The sequence below is a fragment of the Numenius arquata genome, chromosome 17 (genome assembly GCF_964106895.1).
Source record: "Numenius arquata chromosome 17, bNumArq3.hap1.1, whole genome shotgun sequence".
Taxonomy (NCBI): domain Eukaryota; kingdom Metazoa; phylum Chordata; class Aves; order Charadriiformes; family Scolopacidae; genus Numenius; species Numenius arquata.
In genome coordinates, this window is record NC_133592.1 from 771,459 (window position 1) to 786,276 (window position 14,818).

Consider the following 14,818-nt stretch of genomic DNA (forward strand, 5'->3'; position numbering starts at 1 on the left):
TGCCATAACTAAAAATAAAAACAGATCCTGGATTTACTAAATTTCTCCATATTGGTTTCCTGTTTGTTTTACTTTCTTATGGAACAGTTATTGTAAAGAATAGGATTTCCTTTGGTTGAAATCTGGATTTGGGGCTTTAAAGTTTTTTTTGGATTTGTTGTTTGGGGGTTTTTCTTGTTCCTGGCTCTGCCACAGACTTCCAGGGCAATGTTAGACAAATCACTGCACTTCATTGTTCTTCAGCTCCATATATTGGATTCTACTGTGATTACAGCTTTAAAAGAGCCTTTAAGTGAAATAATCCTCTCTTGCTTTGCCAAACAGTTTGATGAACATTTGGCTGGCTGGAACAAATAGTATCTTGTTCTGTTGTCAGTGACGCACAGATGTTCTGGCATAATTCAGGCCCAGGTAGAGGAACAGGGAGTCTTTTAAGAAACATTAAGAACTGTCTCAACCAAGTGTTGATTAACTGAAGTCAAAGCTTCATTCACTCTATGTTCATGATGAATGAGCAGACTTAAAGAAGAGGTGCTTGCATGGCAGTGCACAAACCTCTCGCTAGCAAAGCTTAATGAGATAAAGTAATTCATGCTTCAATGTTCTGTTTCTCTGAATAGCGGTATATCTCAGTTAAGGAAAAATCATGTACCAGCTCTCCTATTTGATACATTTAATGCAATCAGTAGTTACTGCTGTCCTGAGGAGTAACTTTCCTCTCAACGACATACCTTGAGCACCAGTAGCTACGCTCCTGGCTGGATGGTGTGAATTCTTTCTACAAAGAGGACCCTTAGCCTTGACCAGGGCAGCAGCTACTCTGTCCTCTGCTTTTGCAGCTCTGCCCACTGTAACTGTCACTGCCTTGCTGTGGATTCATTTAATTTTTTAATTTTTTTTTTGTGTGGAGGCTGATCAAGTGTTCTCTGAATTCTGGATTAGCCCCACAAATGTACTTTGGAGATGGCTCATTTCTAGAATAAATATGCTGCCTGAAGAATGGAGTATTTTGGTTTTTGTTTAGTAAACTCATCCCTTGTAAAGCAGGCTCTTGCTTTGGAAATAAGTGAACTAAAGAATATTAAAGTGAGGAGGCAGGCTAATTTATCCTCTGAATTCCTTTCTTAGCACAGTGTCCTACTGGTAGCTGAGCTATTTAGATTAAAGCTGTCAGGTATCGTGACACTATTAGGAAGTGCAGTGTAGGCATGGCCAAGTCTAATGAGAAGCTGTTTTTTTTTCCCTTTAGATTATGTATCTGTCAGCTCTTCTGATATTTTGTTTGACTTTCTTATGTTCCAGGACCATCATCATAAAAAAACCGTTTCTTTGGATGACAGTGACCTCGAAGCACGTCTCAATAGTTGGAATCTTGGGGTAAACTAAACAGAGTACATTACTTATTTATTGACCAGAATTGAAAACTGCTTAGCAATGTAGTCTGCCTCTCTGAATTTAGTCAACAGAACTTTATGTAGGAGTCAGTGTTTTAGAAATGAAATGGTAAAGCTTGGAAAGGTTAATTATGAATACATGCCATCTTGGAAGAAAACGTTAAAAATACCTCATTTTTAAGCAATAATAATCTTATTGTATTTAATATACTTACTGATAAATCAAGCAAAATATTAATACCTGCTGGTCAAAACTAAGTGTCTTATTTTGGTAGAAATTCAGGCTATGTATCAGTTTCTTGTATTTTCTGAAGTTCCTTCTCTCTATAGCTATATTTTGCTATATTTTTTTCTGTTGTGGTGTTCTGTCTTTTTTTAACCCTTTCCCCTGTACCATCAAAACTTGAACCTATTTGATTAGGATTAATATTCTCATAACCATTTAATTTTATTAAGATCACTTTTATTTTAATAAAAAGGGTTTTTTTTCTTTTTTCTTTCACGTTTTCCGCTTATTCTCCCACATTGAAAGCTCACTCAGTTGTGTTTGGGAGAAGAGGGCAGCTGAAGTTAGGAGGGATGAGAGCTAGTTTCGAATGAACTGCTTCAGCTTTGTTTTTTTTAAAAGCAGTCATGTATTTTCATGTTGTCAACTTAATCAGTTACCGAATAATCCTTATTCTTCTTATGCTGTTGTCAGCCCAGAGGGATATGACAGCATTTAAAAATCTTGGCTGTTAGCTGTCAATGCAAAACATTGAGTGTAAGTTCTCTTCAGTAAAAACAGAAATAATATGGGAGAATGTTAATGTTTTTGTGGCCTCCTTGGTGCTTCTCGGGCTGTTTTGGTGCCTGTTACCATTCGAAGTGCAAATTGCTTTCTTCCTTTACTTCTGAGAGAGGAGAAAGTCTTGACCTTGAGACAATCCAAGAGCTGCCTGACGACTTTCTCCATACTGAAGGTGGAGATTAGTGAAAATATTAGTCTGGGTGGATGGTATTGCTCCTTGGAGCTCCTTGTCTCATAGAGTAATATCAAGGCAATTTCTGGCACTTCCAGACTTGGACAAGTAAGTGGGAGAGTGGATCTCTGGAGAGCTTTTCAATAGCAGTCAACTCCAGTTCGCGAAAGCACTGTGCAGATGTCTGAAACAAACGTGCAAGCAGTCACTTGCAGATTCTGGATATCTGGGTTGTATAAATGCCTGGATTATATGAACAGATAGTTGTAATATCCCAAGCTTTTAAAGCTGCTTTAAGGGGGAAACTTGCTTGTGGCCATTTTACAAATTGTTCCAATTGATGCTGACAAAGAATCTCTTTATATCCAGCATTTTTGTATCAGTGTTGATCTGCCTGCTTGCTTATCTCCTTAATTTTATTTGTTTATTATTTCTTTTTCTAATTGAAATTCCATTTTGCAGTTGTGTTGTGTTGCTAATGGATGGTTATTAAACTATGATGAACCTCCAGTGATATGGGAGCTCTCTTGGATAACAAATTGGCTACCGTGACACATAAATCAGTTTTTCAAGTCTCCTCTCCAGGGATGGTAATTAAGCAAGTCACTAGTGAGAGACTTTGATTGCCTGATAAGACTTGTTGGGAGTTAACATGACAAAGAGGGTTTGAGGCTGTAAAAGGGAGGTCTGTAAGCGGTTGCTGCTGAGCAGTGTTTCCCTGCTATGGATCACGGCCTCCAGAGGGTTCTTAAAGGGTCAGGAAGTTTTAAGTAGAGTTTCATACTTAAAGAAGAATATGTAATAATTAAAAATGGCAGGGGGGTGTGAACCCTTACTAAATGATGGCAGCACTTTAGAATTGGTAAAGTTTGAGTGCAAGATGTGGCTATTATTTGTAAGCATTTACATTTCTGTAGGAGCATCTAGTTGTCTTTTAATTGCCAGCCGCATTTGCGGACTGTTTGAGAAACTTAATTTACAAGCAATCTCACTTCAGATACAGAAGACCCTTGACCCAAAAGAATACTTCAGTATATTTGTTATTAGTAGCAATAATGTTTTCTGCACCAGAAATACGACTGTTGCATTACTTTGCTCATATTTTTGCTTCTTCTGAGTAATAAAAGAATTTTTTGAATTTGTCTTGCAGCATTCCTGAGTATCTCTGTCAAACACTTTGTTGTTCAAGTTCTTTAGATTCTAGTCACGCATAGGTAAATGTTTTAAAAAAAGAAGAAAAAGTTGAGTTTTGATTGTGATAAGTTTGCCTTTCATGCATGGAATACTAATATAAGCTCATTTAAAATAGATTCTAAATAATATGTGTTTCTTGGCCCTTACTGACTCTTATCTAAGCTGTTGGGGGGGCTTTCCTTTATGAAGTGGTCATGCCTTGAAGCTGCGTTTGCAATGTAGAAAAGAAGAAATCCTTTTGTATAGCTGTTTGAAGGGAAAAGTTTCAGAGCCAGGAGCTTAGACAAATGCAGGTGATCTCTGGGCATGTTGTTACTTTGAACTTTCTTTGTCATTCTTCAGCTATTGTAGAATACGATAAGAATTCCTCAACTATCTTATTTTATTAATAGCTGTCAATAAAATTCTACACATTGTTGCAAATTTGGTACACGGACATCCTCACCTTCCCTTTAGTTATGTCTCAAAAAATAATTAAATATTGTGAAATATATGTAGTGTCAGGAACAGAAGCTTCCTGGATAACAGAATTAAACTTGCCTTTTGGGTGTTTTTGTTTTTTTTTCCTTTTTTTTTTTTCCCTCTTGTATTTTTAAGCTTTTTAGTTTGTAGACAAACACAACTTTTGGATAGAACATTCAAATTATGAACAACAATGAATGAAACACTGCATATTCTTAACCTGACCTGCCTATATATATATTTTTCATGATGCTTCTGATAGTTTCATTTGTCGCTGAATTGTAGCCAATTTTAGGTGTGACAAAGCAACTCTTAAACATCCCAGGAAATTCAGCACTTCATTTTGGGTAGAAAGCATACAAAGAGATTGTACCCTGGGGAAATGGCAAAGGGGTTTTTAATCAGGGAGAACATAATTTTTCATCGTTGGAATTCAGCCAGGACAAGAATTAACTCTTTAGCTTTTACCAGAAATGATGTGAATCTTCAGTACAAAGAACCTGGACACTCGGGTCCTGCTCAGAAGAATTTGTCATGGCAAATGTTATTGCCTAGTAAAGGTTTAAGGGGACTTAGACCACAGAAATTCCGCAGTCAGTGGCTCGCATTCCATCCTCCTTCCTTGGAGGAATTCTCTATATCAGAGGGTTAAAGGAGATGCAAGCACAGAGAATTCTTGGGTGGCTGCAGCAGCAGTATATGTTCTGCCTGTTTTGTGTACTTGGCTCACATCTGCCTGTGTCTTTCCAGTCTAGTTAAGCTCAACCATTTCTGTACAAACCATTTGATTATCTTTTGTTTGGTTTCTTAGTCTGTCTGCTTACTATAAACATACCTACTGTATATGTTGTGGTGTTGGAGGGCAGCAACACAGTAAAAACTTTCCCACACTGAACTCCAAGTGGTGGTGTGACTTCAAAAAATAAATTCAACTTCCATGCTGACAAACAATCTTCATGTGCTTTAATGTCCTTCCACTAAGACTGCAGAAGCAGCATTAAAGTGAACTTCCCTACAAATTATGATGTTAGATAAGAATGTCCTTACTCAAATTTCCTGAAGCTACTCAGCAGTTATTTCAGTAGGGAACATGCTGGCTGGCTGCATTTCTTAGATTAAAGTAAGAACTCGGGGCAAGGTTCAGTTTGGTTGTTTACCATTTCAAAATCTTAAGTGTTCTTAACTCTTTCATGTGTGTTTTATCCATCTTTGTTTTGAAAACAATCACATTTTGTCTTTGAAGAAGCTTAAGGGGGAATGCATAACAAGCCTGCTGATCCAAATGTGGTTTTTCCTGAACCTTAATATACAGAGCGTACCTTTGGACTCTGAACCGTAACGAGCTGCAGTTCTGCATTGCTGAAGATGAGTGTACCTTGATGAACATCTTCCAAAAAACCAAAATATGACTTGGGAAGGGGTAGAATGAAAGTAGAACACTAACGTTGATTTACTGTGGCAAAAGATCAGCAGGTTTGGTGTAAGTTTCTGGCCTATGAGAGATCCAGAGCCTGGGGCTGGTTCCAGCCTGAGGGGGGAAACGCGGTCACTGTCCTGAGGACGAGTCTTGTGGAAGGACTTGGTGCTCACAGCGGGGCTTTTTCTGCGCTCTCCTTGCTTTGAGGGGGAAATAATTTCATCGGGGTTCACTTCTGCAATGCCTCACTCATCGCTTGCATTGGTAGCTTTAAAACTGTACGGTTCAGAAGTGTTTGGTTTTGATCACTTTATATAGAAATTGATAATGCTAAAGGTAGAAATGATGGCTAATTTACCTCAAACTCAGTTCTGGAATCTGTATCTTTATGCAGATATCTGCCATATGTTTTTCAACTTAAGAGAATTAAGTCTATTCTTATGAAGTAGACTTACTTAGTAGTATTTCTTAGTATTTAACAGAATTAGTATTTAACAGAAATCCTTAATAGTATTTCTGTTAAGTGATGGGGATGTGATCACCCAGAGCCTTCCCAGCTCTGGTTTAGGAGGACTCCAGCACCAGAAGGTGACCGTACCAGTCCTCAAAAATTGAAACCTGGTTTGTTGTTTCTTTGACTGCCTCATAGAACAGGAGAATCCAAAATCTTTTCTACAAAGAAATTCAAAATGCCATTTTTGTTAAGAAGTGGTATTTACAAATTAGAGTTCAATTCTAGTTCAAATAAAGATGTCTTTCATGATGACATTTATTTGGTTTATACTCTTAAAAAAGCATGTGATTTACTGTTCTTCTCATGGCAGTCCTTCAGTTTCATACATATGTATTTTGGTTTGTCTTTGACCTTTTGCTTATTATTTTTAAATTTGCATGTTTCTCATAAATACAAGCTTTTTTCTTTTTTGGGCATTCTTTATTGTGATATTCCCTCTTTAATGTGGTATAATTTTGAGAACAAGAAGTTTTGCAGAAGGCCAGCATGAAAAGAATGAATGTTGAGACATTAAATGTTTACAGATCAGTTTAAGTGGATATAATCCACAACAAGTAACAAAGTGGGAACATTTTAACTTCAAAGCACATATGGCTGCTGTTACAGAATCAAAAAATGCAAGACTTAGGCCATACAAAGTATTAGAGACACATTTTCCTTCTTTCTCATAAACAAGTACGATATACCTTAGCTTTTTAGATTGGTTTTGAAATGAAGACCGTAAACAGCTTAATTTCATGGTTAGATAAAATATTTGAATTAATTGTAAATATTTACAATAACTTTTAGCTTTAAAAAAGTAAAAGTAAAGGGTGTTTGTATTCATTTTGCTTGAGAGAGTGCACTTTGGGAAAGTAATTCAGGCTTTGAAATTTGGTTGTGCAGCCTCAGTGTCCTCAGGGTTCCCCCAGGTGCTGGGGAAGGGGATGATTCCTGATTTTGGGGGAGCCGGATCAGGGGGCTCCTGGCCGGTCGCCATCAGTCCTGGGGCTCTGTGCAGGCCACGGGAAGGTGTGTGTTACGGGTGGGAAAGCAGGCAGAATGAGCTAGGAGGAAGAGTATAATACTAGTAAAATTAGAAAATTTTAGATAGAAAATACTACTGCAAGTACGAATGTGTAGGACAAAGAAAATCCTCCTAAATTTTCCTGGTTCAGAGTTTCTATACTTTTTATTTCTGTCTCTCTTGATTATTTTCTTTATCCCCACACTGTTACCTGTCTTCTGTGGTCAATGCCCCGTGATGTTCTCGCTCCTGTATTCTTCTCCTCACCAATCTTGTATTTATTTTGTAGTAGGTGATTCCTTTATTCACTACTATCTACCCATGGTTTTCGCATGCCAATCATTGTGGCATATGTAAAAAAAAAAAAAAAAGACATCTGAAATCCCAAAATAAAAACAACCCAGGATGCTTTACATACTTTCAGCTACAGTATTAAACTATTAGTGCTATTCGTTGGAATTGAATGTATGTGTTAAACCTGCTAGTATCTACAGCTACTTCTGGGTGAAATAGGACAACCCTTCAACAGCATATAGAAAACCTACCTAACCTTTTAGGACAGGAAATGCATAATACTGTATCAAATTGAAATTTCAGAGGGATTAAGCCTCTTCTTCACTGATAAATTTGACACAAAAATGTATGTAATAATACTGGAGAAAGTACAGGCATTTGATATATTTGCTGTGCCTCATAGATCAATTTAATCTTTTTTTTTTTTTGGGGGAGGGGAAGGCTAAATGTTGCAAGATGTGTATTGCAATCACATTTGTATTCCAAATCTCGCTGCCACATTTTACAAGATTATACCCTTGAAAGCTGTTCTTGGGTGTTGTGCATTCTCTGTGATGTGACGTTTGAGCCTCATCGTCTGAGAAAATTGAAAAGATATAGCTGTCTGATAGAGGAAGTGGGTTGTGAACAGGGTTTTGTATTCAGTTCTTAAAAATAGTGATTGAAAGAGCTGCTTTAATTATACAGTGCTGTTAATGAATTATTTCCTTATGTTTTGTCACTATGAGTTACAGCTGTGGGTATAGTTTCAATGCACTCAACTGTAGTTTTCAAAACCACTAGATTAAAATCATTGTAATCTCTGAATTTATTCTAGCTTTACACTGACTTTAATGAAAGTTTATCCAATATAGTTGGAAATCTTCTGTATAAGCTATGTATTTAGCTGCCTAAATTCCTTTAAAACATGCATTGATGGAATTTACACAACCACAAGAGTTTGGGAAAAAATAATTTCTGTAACTTGTAAAAGCTGGCAGTGTGTTATTGGGCCTCTATGCTCTGCTGAGTGTTTTTCTTAAGGATCCTTGAAATGTTGTAAAGGAGAGAATTATGCACAGGAAAGCTAATTTGTTACGTCTAGGTTACAGCCATGTGTCTAGAGATGGAATTGTTTTGGTGATTTACAGATAGATCATTAGATTTTCTAGTGGGAGGCAGTTGTGGAACTGGTGTGTGTGTCCAAAGGCATCCTCCAGTCTGTTCTGTTGCTGGTCTTTCCAGAGATACAGTTGCTGGGTTAAGTACACCCTCGCTGATGGAGGTTGCTGCACAAAGTATGCACCCAAAGTGGTCACTGCAAACCTGTTTGAATGATTGGCGATATCTCTTACAGTCTGTAAGAAATAATAAGGCATTGCTGACGTGATTACTTTTTCTCTAACTTGTTTTTCAGTTAGAAAATCCAAGATATTTGCGGGAAAAACCAGTGCCAGTGTCTTTGGTAGGTATTGGTATTCCCTTGACATTTTGTAAGGGCAAACAAACATGCGTCATATTTTTCATTTCTGGTTAGGATTGATTTTACTTGGAGTTACTGCTTTGAACTTAACAAGTCGTTTTGAACTTTTTCTCATTCAATAGATGACACCCAAAATTGGCCTCGGAAAAAGTAGCACTTTTCGTGATGAACAGGCAATGTTTCGAATGCATGAAAAAGAGGTAAGAGTCTTTTTAGAAAATTACACCCAAATTAGTAAATGGGGAAATTTTCTTTGGAAATAGGGTATTCACAAAGCAGTTTGTTATAGCGGAAAATCTCATGTAAGAGAATTTTTGCTGAAATGACAGGGCTTTTCATTAAAAACATAGTGTGTTTCCTAGTTACTTAGGGCATAAAAAAGACTTTCTGAACACATTGACTGTTCCTTTAAAGGAATTTTTAACGTAGAAGAGTTTGAATTCTAGGAATTTTCCAAACTACCTTCTAACAGAAGCAATGGAACTGTTGATTTAGAGAGGATTTTTGTTTACTTTTTATATACCTTTAAAAATCTTCAGGTCTAGACCTTATTTCTATTAGGACCTACATTATTTCTATCTCTGCCTCGTGTAGCTCCAATCCTCTTTATTCATGTGGGGGTTTGTGTTGTTTCTTTTGTACATTGTTAATTGGTGAGATTACTGTCAAAGCATTGCCTATCTAATTCTCTGATACCACGGTGGTTTGTTTTGAATGTGTACAAAGGAAAGTTCTGTTGTCACTTTTGCCTTTTCCATGGTTTAGGGAAGTTGTGTGCCTATGATATTTTTGTCATAAACTACTCAGTTTATTTAAAACAACAGTCATAAGATAAAACTCAAATATACTATGTTTAGCACGTAGATATTTCACATTCTTCTGAAATCATGTAAGCATTACATGTTTTTTTTGGAGAGTCAGTGAATCAGAGGTCTGGTAGTCCAGACTTCAGGAAAGGAAATTCAATGTGTATTAGAAAAATGATTAAAAAAAAAAAGTCCAAACACTCTTCTCTCTTTGCCCTTCAAATTTCTGTTTTCGGCCATATGCTCTTGGAAAATCGAGGCGTATGTGCAGTTCCCTAGCTATCCACAAGGACTTGGACCTGTGAGTTGGAAAGGAAGGGGCATCATCTGCAAACCATGAAATGGTCCCTCCTTTTACATGGTACCTTGTGAGGACACTTGTGGATTAGAGCTGTCTTAAAGCTACTTGCAGGGAGCCTTCGGAAGACATCTTTAACTGATACAGGGGAGGGTGAATTTGTTTTGCAGATAGTTTTCTTGTTAATAAAGTGATGGATGTGAAAGCCTGCTTTATGTTGATAGCTGACGGTCTAATTTGGTGCTTGAAGGAGCAGCCTGATAGGGCAGTTGCACGATGCGGGTGCCTTTCGCTTTCTCTGCCCGGGTCTAATATTGACTGTGCTCTTGTACTGACAATAATCAAACCACCACCACCTTGGGATGCGGCAAGGCAAGGTTTCACAAGATGTGAAAATAGACAAAATAATAAAGAAATTGAAAGCACAGTGGTGTCATTTAAATAATATTTTCAAATGAAATAAACAGGAATGCATGCCAAGTAGCTACAGAAAATACTCAGCTAATACTTTCCTAGTTCAGTGGAAAAATCCTCTAAACCACACAGTAAAAATCCAGTACTTTTTTGCTAATGTTAATGGACTGTGGGCTAGTTTTAACTGGGAAGGTTAGAGACTATTTCACAATCGCCATGTGTGTGCTATTAAGTAGAAAACTTAAATGTGTTTTCATCTTATTTTGTTTGTGAAGCTCAATTAAGAATAAAGGCCTTTCATTTATAGAATGTAAATGTATTAACAGAAAAATAGTGCTGTACAAAAGAGTTTTGATAAACCTTTAACTGTTTTCAGCCTCTTTGTAGTAGAACGGGAGAACATAAAATAGGATAACTGTGGGTTTTTGCTTTTAACCTTTAGACCTTTGTCCATGAACCATTCCTGCACCTGCTTTGACTTTGTAATGCTAAACACATGGCGCTTTGCAGTGATAACCACATCACAGTTCTGCCAAAATGTGAGTGCCATCAGGTGGTGGTTTTTACTCATATTTTCCCTAAATACTTCTGACATGGATTAAACCATTTGGGAAACTGTCATTACCAAAAAATCGTGGGTTCGAAAAAGCAACAAACCAGGAATATCTCGATTCTGAGCAGTGTGGCAGAGCGGAACAGATGGCATGACCGCCTTATCCTGATAAATAGGAGAAAGCGTCCCTTTGAACTTCACCTTGGGTCATCCCGAGTGTCACCCAATACTCCATGGAGCAGAGGAGGGAGAAAGAAAAAGTTCTTTGGTTCTGGTTTTCTGAAAAATCACAATACCACTGCTAAGATATGGGTTTGAAATTCTGGATTAAAATCCAAATTTAGCAATGTTGATAAAATATGAGGTTTTGTTAACCTTTTGCAAACAACTAGTTTATCTGATGTTTCCTTTAAAGAAGTTCTGTTTCTTAATTTCTCATTTTGTCAGTCTTAATTTTTCTTAGCATTTTTCTCAATCTCCTTCTGTTTTATTTCTGTAAGCAAAAATATTTATTTATCGAGACTCAGCAAATGAAACCCAAACAAATCTGAGGCAAGAATATTGGAAACAATTTTCTTTTTATTCTTTTAAACTGAGGATTATAATTAACACCAGGAGTAAATTTATACTGAGCTAATACCAACTCTTAAATCATTTTTCTTTTTAGGCAAACTGGCAAGCTCGGTGCTTTGTGCAGTAACTGTTGTGAAGCCGCGTCTCTCTGGGTTAACTGAGAACATAAAGTGTTTCCAGTGTTTTTGTTGACTTTATCACTGTGTTCCTGTCACTTTTCCATTTTGATTTTCAGAAATCCATTGATAAAGTCTTTGGCCACTGGAGCAGGGGTGCTTTTTGAGCCTCATGTGTACTAGGGCAGCCTGGCAGAAAGGTTTCTCTCCTGCAATCAGCTGGAGGAGCAGGTAAAGCCCAGCAACCGGGAGGAGGAGCAGTTCTGGGGAAAGCAATGGGTGAATTTCGAAGAGGATACAGAACAGCTGCAGGATAATTTCTAGCAATTTGAGAGAGTACGTGCCCAGGGAAAAGGAGAGATGAGCTGGGTGGTGAAAGATAACTTAGAGTGTAGAGAATGGGAAAAAGACATCTTTTTCTGCTGAAAATGCATTTTCATGGATTGAGGACGGGAAGTAAGATGAAAAAGAAATGGGGTTTTTTTATGTATTCAGGAATTCTGTCTTTAAGATGAAGCTTTTTTTAAAAAACCCTAAATAATTAGAACCTTTATCTTTGTAATCTTTAGTTATGTTTTTTTTCCTTTTATTGTGAACGAGCACTCCCACTTGTTACATGACACAATTTTTGTTTATAAAGACCATCAAGCCATGTATATAGTTTTACTGCACCAAAAGTGTTGGGATCTAGTGATATATTTATGTTAAGATAAAATCAGCATGCTGCAGTGATGATGTTATAGTTAAATCTTGGTCTGGCTGAAAGCGTTCTGAATTTCAGGTGTTGAAAGCAGCAGATTTTCTGTGCTTCTTGCTTACCCGACAAGAGATTATAATGTGAAATGGAGAGAGTTGCGTAAGGGCTGTGATACAGATTGTCGCCAAAAGGGACCATACATAGAATGTAGAGGAAAGAACGCAGGGAGGAGAGAAAGCTGTAAAATTAGAGAGGGAGAGTGAATAACACTTGCTGGTGTTGTCATAGAAAAGAGGTGGGGTTTTAGGAAGAAAAGAAAAAAAGCAAACTCAAAGATAAAAATACATGTCCCTGCAGTTGAGAGGAGATGGTGATCAGTGAACATTGTCCTTTTGGTTTTGATTTCTTCCTCTTAATTGCTCTGTTCTATAGAAAAGTCTTTAAATACATTAATTAAAGGTTTAAAGCATACCAAATTAAAAGCAGTAAGTAAAACTAATGTAGAGATAGTATCCTAAAAGGACTCTTGTAATTAGACTGAGCTTTTCCCAATGTAAAATTAACATTATTGTGCTTTTAGCTACATCATAGATTTGATATTTTTTCCTCTTTAAAACAAATATTTTGTTCATGTCTTCCAAGAATGCTAACAAAATATATCAGTATTGTTCTCTTTTCTGTTACAATGAAATAAAAGTGTTTGTGTGCTCATGTGTATGTATGTCACTAGAGTTTAAGTCTCTGTGGCAGATGGATATGGGCACGTGTGTGTATGGAACTGGGAGAGCTGAGTCTGGCTAAAGAAACCTCCTTAAGCATGTAATGGCACTGGTGATCTTGCTTACACTTTCTAAGCTCAGAGTTATTAATAACAAGAGGAGAGTGTTTTTGATGGACGTTCTGAAAACCTTTGAATTGCAGAGGCATCTGTAGATGGGCCCAAAACTTGAATCTTACAATAACTGGAGCTTCATGTGTTGGAATTTTTTGTTTTCCCATCCTTCAGGTCTTTACTTCCCCTTCTCTTCCTTCGCTGTTCCCCTCTTCTTGTCCTGTTCATCCAGAACTGTCCAAGTCATAAGTCTGCTCATAAACTTCTTGCTATTTTCCAAGAGGTAAAACTTGTTAAGGTTTTTTAATTCTGGTGAATATTCTTGTTAAAATATAGGAATGCACGTTGAGTTCTGTCAACACAGGTGTGGCCCAGAAGGAGGGGCAAGAAAATGCAAAAAAGCAGATAACACATAATTACTGCTTCATCTTGATTTTCACTTTTCTATAGCTTTTTTTCTTGTGATAACTTGGTTCTGAAAATACTCTTTTATTCCCCGTAAAGTTATTCCAAGCAGTGTGTACTGTGACTTTGAATATTCTCTGGTTCATTTGAACTTTCTCCTTTATCCACAAACCCAATGTCTATTTTGAATGGCGTCAGATTTGTATTGAGAATTCAGTTGTAAACTGATTCTCACCGCCCAGTAATCATTCTGAATAGTAATCTGTTGGTACATGTTTAAAAAACACAGCAATCTTGACTTCTGTTAACACGATTTCTGGCTGATTAATGTCTTGTTCCAAAGAACATGTGCAAGTTGTCCATTGTCTTCTGTGTGAGGAAATCGCATCCTGTCTCGCTTTGATAACTCTTAGAATGTAATGTCACAAACCCCAAACCTTATTGTATTGCTAGACTGGTGTGAGACATACAGTGTAGGTCAGGATGAGACATGTTTTCATAAACTGACATGATTTATAATTCCTGATACTAATTGGTCTGGTCATGGAGATACAGAAGTACATGTTCAGTTATTTATTTATTTATTTTGCGATAGTTTGTGAACTATGTCTTTAATTATTGCACATATGTGCTGGAGACACTGAGAAAGATCAAAGAGGTAGGTTAGCAATTCAAACTAGTGTTTTAACCAGTAGAATGTCCAGATGGTTGCCAAGCAGCTGGGAATTAATCTTTTGCTGCATGATTAATCTTTACCTCAAAGTGTCTCTCCCTTAAAAAAAAAAAATAAATTTTTTTTTTTACATTTATAGATCCTGTTTCTTAAGGGAGAAAATTGACTAGACAAAATAGGTACTACACACTGTTCTTGCTACATGTTGCAATTTTGAGTAAAGGTAAAAGTACAGTTGTAACGATTGCTTTAGGAGATCCTGAAATGAGTGTAAAAAGTTCAGTAGCTACTGAAATACAAAATATTAAAAATAAGGAATAGCACCGAGGGAAGAAAGTAAGTGCTGTTGACTCAGTGTGTGCAGACTCATTTACTTCACTGGACTTGGCTCTACGCGGAACTGCATGAAGTTTTCAAGTAGTATCTACTATTTTATTATATTCAGTCCTTACGAAGTCCCTTTGAAATCAGTCCGATTTCTGCATATTCTCAAGGAGCAGCTGGGCTGCTTTCAGTGCCGCCCGTTGAAGATACAACGTGTTGCATTTTTGAGCTGTCTTTTATGAAATTGCATCTAATGAGTTATGACCATGTAAAAGCTTTCACAATTCCTAAACATATTTTGAACTTTTTTTGGTACTTACTGATGTCAGAGTCTGTACTACAAGCAGCAGACGTGTGTGTTGTGTGGAAGTGGGACACTTGCTGCTCTGAATTACGCTGTTAAGTAACATGATGTGCTGTAG

At 37.1% G+C, this 14,818-nt stretch overlaps 1 protein-coding gene across 3 annotated transcripts in view; it reads left to right on the forward strand.

The window, feature by feature from the left end:
• CEP112 (centrosomal protein 112) overlaps positions 1–14,818 on the forward strand; it is a 165,792-nt gene that overhangs the window by 11,102 nt on the left and 139,872 nt on the right. For 2 of the 3 annotated variants that reach the window (XM_074160337.1, XM_074160339.1), the window contains exons 6-8: positions 1,303–1,377; positions 8,640–8,687; positions 8,828–8,905. In XM_074160337.1, coding sequence (XP_074016438.1) covers positions 1,303–1,377; positions 8,640–8,687; positions 8,828–8,905 — 201 coding nt within the window. The remainder of the gene's footprint in view (positions 1–1,302; positions 1,378–8,639; positions 8,688–8,827; positions 8,906–14,818) is intronic. The other variant, XM_074160338.1, reaches the window with a different exon arrangement.